Source organism: Gossypium hirsutum, chromosome A10 (genome assembly GCF_007990345.1).
Source record: "Gossypium hirsutum isolate 1008001.06 chromosome A10, Gossypium_hirsutum_v2.1, whole genome shotgun sequence".
NCBI lineage: Eukaryota > Viridiplantae > Streptophyta > Magnoliopsida > Malvales > Malvaceae > Gossypium > Gossypium hirsutum.
The window spans coordinates 2,583,962-2,592,909 of NC_053433.1; the positions used below are offsets into that span (position 1 = coordinate 2,583,962).

At 30.3% G+C, this 8,948-nt stretch overlaps 1 protein-coding gene across 1 annotated transcript; it reads right to left on the reverse strand.

Moving 5' to 3' along the window:
* Nucleotides 1–394: 394 nt before the first annotated feature.
* On the reverse strand, nucleotides 395–1,330 carry LOC107924986 (protein DMP4). The gene has a single exon (XM_041079523.1). The coding sequence runs from the start codon at nucleotides 843–845 to the stop codon at nucleotides 450–452; it is 396 nt and encodes a 131-aa protein (XP_040935457.1). The 5' UTR covers nucleotides 846–1,330; the 3' UTR covers nucleotides 395–449.
* Nucleotides 1,331–8,948: the final 7,618 nt, after the last annotated feature.

Consider the following 8,948-nt stretch of genomic DNA (forward strand, 5'->3'; position numbering starts at 1 on the left):
TGGACAATTTGGATTTGATATGTTAAGGTCACTAAAACTATTAAAAAGTTTACGTCTTGATCAATCAACTTTAAAATGTTACAAAATGGTCATTAAACTATTTAAATGTTTTTATTTAAGTCGTTGAGCTGTTAATTTTTCTTTAAAAAAATTGTTTAGCTAACAAGCTCAAAGCAACGATTTAATATATGGTACTATTGACAAGTTGAAGAACATACATTATATTTAAGTTAATCTAATATTTAGTATCAGAGATCAAAGAAGAAAGATTTTTAGATTTTGGTTCATAAATTAATGACATTTAAAACTATTTTATAAAAAAAACTAAACAATAAAAAATAAGAAAAATAAAATTTTTCGATTGTTACCAGTAATATAAACAGAGAAAATCATATAATAATAATTTTAATAGATTAAATGGAAACAATAAATATTTTATCTCATAAACGTTAATTGGCCGACAAAGGAAAGCCAATTCCATGGCGTGTAGTAGGGAAGACAACAAACAACATACTACCCAAAACCCCAATACCAACCGGTAACGCAGTGAGCATCTCCTGAGCCTGTCTCGACGGTGCCGGATAAAAGCAATTCACCACGTTCTGATCAAACAGCGCCACAGCCGCGAACACCAGTATCGACAAAAAAGCATGTACGAAATCTATAAACCGCAACCGGTATTTCGCCGCAGATTCCGACGGTAAAGTGCCCGAACCATCAATGACCCACAACCCATTCAAAGTTGCCAACCCGTAACAAACATTCCCATCCTTGTCTCTGAAACTATCCGTGAAGCTGGTGAAGAAACACGACAACCCACAAAGGAGTATCAGTCCGGCAGTCATGGACCGACACACCGAGTCACAGTCTCCTTGGTTAGTGAAAATGGGGGAGAGAAGCTGGAAAGCAAGGACGGTGCCGGTGGGTAATAAGTTAGCCAAATGTGCTGTGCTTTGAAATGTTTAACTGATTGCTATTTGTATGAGAGTTTTTCTTTCGGGTGCGGGTAGTACTGCCAAGTCTTGTAGGAGGTGTTCATGCGATTCATCATCAGCATTAGCTTGAAATTTGATATCCATGGCTGAGAAATGTTCTTAAATTATACATATATAAAATTTCTCTGTTACTTTTGCTGAGAAACTGTGTATATATATATAGATTATGGAAGTTGATCCATTGAGTAGACATGTTCTTGAGTGGTGGTAAAGGAAGGGAAGAGAATGAAGCGATGCCTTGCAAGGAAAAGCAAGCTTCCAAAATATAGAAAATCATCGAGGTTCCGCCATATCCTGAAATGGGAGTTTTGGTTTCAAGCAAGGGCAGATCTAAAGGTCCCTAAAACGGGAAATTTTATATTTAGGTTGTTTATAATTTATAATATTTTAAATTATACTTTAACCCTTCAAAAATATAAATATTTGATTTAATTTTTTAATTTGATTTAATTTTTTAAAAATTATAAAGATATAGGCTATTAAAATAGTAAAAATATATTTTTACTATCATAAAATATATAATTTAATTTTGCCCCCAAAATTTCTAACTTCACCCCTACTTCCCAAGTCATATTTTTTGATCCGCCACTGGTTTCAAAATTTTACTTGGATAAAATTTATGGGGAAATAGTAAGTAGCTAAATATTTGAATATCGTGGATGGAGAAAAAATAATGTCTGGAGAGTTTTTTAGTCCAATTCAACTCAAGTTTGAATTTAGTCATAGCCTAATATGGCTACTCCCTGTTCAAAGTTTCGATTTAGTTCAATTCTAGATTTAGTGGGAGTCTAATTTAACTACTAAGTTTTTTTAAAAAAAAAGTTAAGATTGACTGATATTAACAATTATTGGGTCGAGTAGTAAGAATTTCAATATCACTAAATAATGTATTATGTTTGAGTCTTATGAACGAGAAAAACAACATTAGAAAAATGTGCCTCATTTTAAGATCCAATCCAACTCGCCTTCAGATAACAAGGATTCAATATAATTGTCGAATATGATTAATCAAATAGGGTTTGATTTGGCTCAACATTGAATTTAGTTGTAACCCTATGACAGATCATTTAGAGATTTAGTCTAGTTCAACATCAAATTTAATCGAAGTCCAATATAATTACCAAGGTTATAGAAAAAAATGTGATTAAAAAGAGCAATTAAAACTAATGATTATTAGGTGGAGTAGTAAAAACTTTAATGCCCCTTTTAAGTAATATCTAATGTTTGAATTTTGTGGACAAAAATAACATTAAAAAAATGTTATTCATTTAAAAATTAGGGTAAATTACCCCGTTAGTCACTTTAAATATGAATCGTTTCTATTTTAGTCATTCTAAAGTAGAAATTGATCAAGTATGTTACTCCACTGTTAAATGGTGACTAATGGTGCATTTCTACGTTAGACACCATTAGTCACTATAAATAGGGGTTATCACTATTTTGATCACTCTAAATTTTTTGCGTATAAATATACCGTTAATCTTTCATTATCATTTAACGGTTGAGTGATCAATTTAACCAATTTCAGTTTTGGAGTGATTAAATTAACAAAAAAAATTGAGATGACGGAAATAAAAACTGTTCGAATGACTAACATTAGAATTTACCCTAAAATTTTAGAGTTAATGTCAGCAGATGAGAAGTGTGTGTTGCTTATGGGAAAGTCAGCAGATGTCATTCTTTTTGCCGAGACGCAATGCATAATATAAACTACATGTGAACCGGCAATCTTTTCAATTTTTATTTGAAGTTGTCTTTTCTTATTTGTTTATGGTTTTATTTCAATGCTTGTTTTAGAGGCTAATATTATTCTCTGCAATTTCAAGCTGCCTTTTTGTATAAATTTTTTTCTGCAAAAAAAGGGAAATGAATATAACCATCGCTTGCACGTCAGAACTACAGATTACTTATAGATTAATGGGGGGAGAGACTTTGTGATGTGCTGCCCTTCGGGTTGTGGACGCAATCCCTGCCTAATGCCACTCTAACTAATTCATAACTTAATAATCCTTTGCTTGATTTATCTTATGGTCAAAGCTTGATTCAAGTGAAAGTTGTTCTTCTTTATCTTCGAATTAGGTTGTAAGGTTTTTGGTCTTTTTCTAGAAAAAGTTTTTGAAATGACGTCTTTTTGAAATCGACAAACCTCTCAACATATTTAATATCATCCTTAGTTGGAGTTTTGTCTTTCAACTCCACCGAAGTTGTCTAAAAGAGGTGGTGGAGTCAATAGAATGGAGCACCTCATTGAGTGCTTGAAGAGACAAATCATGCACCACACAATTTACATAGACATAAGTATGGGGGTTTGAACAAAAATATAGGCCTGAAAATAAGTTTGGGTAAAAAAATAAGATTAAATTAAAAAACGGTTTGGGTCTTAGATAAACTTTTTTGGCTTGAGCCCAGCTTGAATTTGTAAAAAGAAAATGACTGTTGTTTTATTTTAATGTTTTTAGTGTATTTAATATATTATATTTTTTAAAATTTATTTTATTTTTTTATTTGAATTGAGCTTGAACAAAATTTTAAATTATTTTACAGATCATACTTATAAAATGAACTTAAAACAATTACCTCTAAATTCACATAATTAAGAAGTTTTGGTCGAATAATACTTGTGAAATTAGGTAAATCCACAAACCGACTGTAAAACCCTAAAAGGAGGCCATTTCTTGTTTGATCATCATCCCTTATTTCCCAAACAAATACATTTTAAAACGAAAAGTAACTTCCCATCAAAGCAGTTTACGTTTTAGTGCTTTTAGATTTTATCAATGGAAATAAGGTTAAATTTGCATTTTTAATTTTTTTTTTCAAGTTTTAAGCAAAGCAATTAAATAAATTCTGTGTTAATCCGATAATTAAGATATTCACTGTCGAGTTACCTTACTTTTGTTACTGTTAATATTTTACCCTCTTCTTATAATTTAAAATAATAATAATAATAATAAATTTCATCTTCATCTACTTCCAATTGGGCCCCATTTACTTGAAGCAACCCAACAATGATGAAACTCAGCCCATATCATAAAAATTGCCTTTAAATAGAAAGGGATAATTCCACAAATAGCCCTAAACTATAATAAATCTCTCAATGTGATACTTGTTTTTTGAAAATTACAAATAGCCCAAGTTTCCCTTCGTCTATTAAAGTGGTACTTGTCATTATTGCGATTAAGAAGAAATGGTATGGCAATAGATAATGATGCCACATGTTAATACGACTAATTTTAAAATATACACTAAGGGCATATTTTACGATGCTATGTGGCGTCATTAAGTGGTGATATGTGTTAATAAACAATAATTATTTTAATTTTATAATTTTTAAAATAACATGTGGCACTATAGAAATAGTGTTGCATGTCAATAACGCCACATTGAGATCATTGTGTGGTGCCCCATGTCAATGGGGTCACTTGGTATCATTATCATGGTGTCCTCTGACATCTTTTTTTATTGATACGAGACACCATGATAATAATACATTTCTAATAGACTGAATAAAGTTATAAGTATCAGAATTTTATAATCGATTGAACTGTCAATTTTTTATCTCAATTTATGTTTTTACTTATTCATAATGGTTTGCTCTATTTCTAATTATATATAATTGATTTTCAAGTCAATCAAATCAACTGGTCGGTTCAATTCTTAGAACATACCTATAAGTGTCACAGGGTTGGACTTTAGCCTAGCAAATCGTGTGGTCTTAGATAATAAATTCATTCCAAATCTACCTAAGTCAGCCTAAGCCCTCAAAAAGTGAGAATCTCAACTAAAATTCTCTAACGAACTGATGCTTTATAAAAGCAAGTGAAGCAAGCCACAAAACAAAAGAGAGAGGTTGAGGAAAGAACACAACTTGATTCAATGTGTTTTATAATTTCTTTAAACCTCTAAATGCAAATTGAGTCCCTAAGTGATTACAAATGAAAGGGCAATGCCTCTATTTATAGTTGAGATTCTCAAAATTCAACGATACAAAATGACTTACATAAACAATTGAGATTAAAATCAAACTACAATATGAAACTCTCAAGGAATTTAAGTTCTATACAATCTTATCCTTCGAGCTACAAAATTACCCTTGTTACCAGACTTCAAATAAATGGATTTTTTTTTATGTTTCACAAATCGAGTCAATCTTAACGAATTAAGTGAGTCCAATTTAATTAATTGACATCCTTTAAATTATTATGTGCGTATTAATCACGAGTTTTGATACATGTGGAAAAAAAAGTACTGTTCTCTTTTGGTGTGGGACATTCGCAATCATTTCAAATGTTTGAGTTCAAAATTAATTTCGAGTTTAAATTTACCATTAAATTAACAAACTTCCACACCCACCTCTAATATACTTTTTTGCTTATGAGCATCGATCATGAGGCTATTTGGTAACATGGATATGATAAAGACATAATGATACCATATGCATGCCTAATTTGACATCCAAACTTTCTTTTTTTCCTCTCTCTCTCTTTTTTTTTTAATGATGTTCTAAATTTATGTGTATTTTTTTCCCCATCAATTTATTCTATTTTGATAATTTTGTACTTTGTGTTAACAAGTGTTAGCTAAAAAATAAATAGGGAAAATAATCATCATGATTTCCAACATTAATTATTATTTCTAATTATGTTTTTAAGATACAAATAATAACCTAATCAAAATGGACCCTTATAGTAACTTTGTTTTCTTCTATGCTATATAAGATAAAATTACAAGAGAAATTGTCAACTTTGTTTTATTTTATTTTGTATTTAAAAGTTTAAAAGTGAAATATCTTCACTCAATCAAAGGTGAACAAGATTGAAATTGAATGTTTTATTTATGTGAATGGTTTAAAATAAGATTTCTCAGGTAGATCTGATCATGAGTCGAGGTACTCATTTAGATCTGAAGGCTTATTCTAAAAGTGAGAGGGTTTGAGTAAAAATATAAGTTCAAAAAATATACTTAGACAAAAAAAGGCCTGTTTAGAAAGCAGGTCAGGCCTCGGGCCAGACTTTTTTGGCTCGGGCCTGGCTAGACCCGAATTTGACAAAAAAATTATGTTGTTTATTGCTGTTATGTTGTTTTGCTACCATTTTCATAGTATATTGCTACTATTTTATTGTTACTGTTTGGATATTGTATAATTTTTGTTTTATTGTTAATTTTACTATTATTTTAGAGGTATTTGCTTGTTAAGTTGCAACTATATTAGTGTTAGTATAAATACCTTTTTATATGTATTTTTAATTTGTTGGAAAACATTTATTTTAATATTTTTTTGTCTATTTAATGTATTATATTTTTAAATTTATTTTTATATAATAAATAATCTAAAAAAATTAATACGAGCGGATCGAGTCAAGCTCAGATTTAACATTTTTTATTCAAATTGGACTTGAGTAAAATTTTGAAGTCTATCTTTTAAGCCGTACCAAATTCAGGCCTAAAAAACGGATCTAAATTTTTACACTAATCCAACTTGACCTATAATCAACTTTACAGTCTCACCCTTGATTGTGCCCCTAATTTTGTCTAATTTTAAATATATACTTGTTGAGACTATAATCTAGAAAAGGCAAAAAACCTTCGCGTTCTTCCCCGAGAAACCTCACCCAAAACACCCATGGCCAGATTGCCAAAGATGAATGAAGGGGGAATCCCTCGACAAAACATGATAAAGACCCAACGTTCGTCAGACACCTTCTACGAACCTGACAATAAGACTATGTTGTTTAACTTTCCTGATAACAACGAGACATGACATGCAAAGAAATCAAAACCCACGTGAGAGAACATCCTAGCAATACAACATATCTTCCAATTACATTACACAATACATATCAAAACCTCTCCATGACTAAAGACATAAGAGGCTCTCTTCCACACCCTAAACCTTACCTCTTTAACACATATTAAATCCTTAAAAATCTCTTTCTTTGATCAACCATGTTAGATTTTCCTTCTCAACTACTCCAATCATATAAATAAGAGGGAGAAAGCTTGAAAAAAAAGGCTAATTTTTGTGATGATAAAAAGGAGAATGAGCCACTATCTTTTTTTGCAGACAAACTCATGGGGGGGGGGCATATAGCTCAGATGCACAAACAAGTATGGTGGTGAAGGGATTTGTTTTATTACTTTTTACTGCTCCCTTCACCAACCCCATTGCTCTCCAATAATTGAAACCCTCAACCTTTTCCCCCTTAGGCCTCCATCTCCAATTGATTAGCTATACCTGAACTTTCCCCCCTCAAATTTAGGTGATCTGCATGCTTGGAAAAAAGCCTCAATTATGACATAGCCATGACCTCACTTTTACAAAGGCTAATTTTTCTTTTTCTTTTTTTTTAATACTAGCTTGCAAAACAATAGAATTTGCCTTTCTTTGAGTACTATGTTTCAAACATTGTTTTGAATAAATCTATAGATTTCAAAAATGGATCAATGCAGAAAAATATTATAGTAGAAGGCATAATTCACAAAACAATATTCTCTCTTTTGGTCTTATATTATTTTTGTGCACAATCCTAAACTAATTATTCCTACTTTCTTAGCCTAGCTTCCAAACTTGAACTAATTTATCTGTTTATTCTAAATTTTACGACGATAATTTGAACTGAAATTTTGTTGTCATTCGTTAATTTAAATAGTTAATATTTTCAATTATTTCAATAAAAATGTTGACATCATGCTTACATGTTTTTTATTGGGAGGTTAATTTTTTTTAAATCATGTAGCATTTTAAGTGGATAGTTAATTTTGTTAACTATTTTGATTAGGGATTGTAATGAATATTGTGTATTTGGATATTTACGGATATTCAGTTAGTTTTTTGTCAATTCAGATAATATTCATATTCAAATGTTTTAATTATTATCTGTAGCAAATAATGGATATCTAAATCTACTTTATTTTAACAAATAATGAATTTAGATATCTAAATTTATCATTTGCATTACTTTTTAAAAATTTTATTTAAAAATATTTTTATACCGACTAAATGTTGATACTAGCGGATTGGGAAATTAGATAGATAATTTAATTAGTTTGGATTTGGATTTAGATAATAATACTCGTTTTTGATATAGATAATAAACGGATTATGATTTAAAAGCAAATTTGCATATTTGGGTTCAAATTTTAAAATTTGCAAATATCCAACATGTTGTCATCCTTAATTTGAACTAACTAATGACATTATAAAAGTAGAAAGATCAAGTTTGTAACACCCCTTACCCGTATCCAACACCGGAATAGGGTACGAGGCATTACCAAAACACATACACTTGTAAACGTATTTAACCGAGTTATAAAATTTCATCAAAATTAAAACTTTCAAAATAATTAACATGTTTCTATAACTTTTCACAATATATCCTCAAAATATTATAATCATAATAATTAGGGCCTGCAAGACCCGATACATACTCATGCAATTTAATGCTTCATTTCCATTTCATTCAATTCGCAATTTCTCATGCTCATAATTTAAATCATATCACTAGAAATTTCCATTTAATTCACGTACAATTCAATGACATCAAATTCAAAACTAATACGTATTTACCATTTAACTCAATGTTTATTGATTATACCATTCAATAACACATTTATGAAATTCTCAATTTAGCAATGAAAATATCACTTTAGTTTGAATAACAACATCGTCCTGATATAAATACACTACCACTTATCCATTTACTTTAATTCTTTTGGGCCCATTTGTCACTTACCATCCTTAATCAAATTAGGGAACGGTCACGGAAAATTGAGTACTTCACTTTCACTTTGCCATAGTATAACTATGGTCTTACGTATGATCACTTATCACTTGTCCCTGATCAGATAAGTGTAGCCACCTATCACTTTGTTTCTTGATCAGATAAGTGTAGCCACTTATCACTTTGTCTCTTGATCAGATAAGTGTAGCCACTTATCACTTTGTCTCTAGAT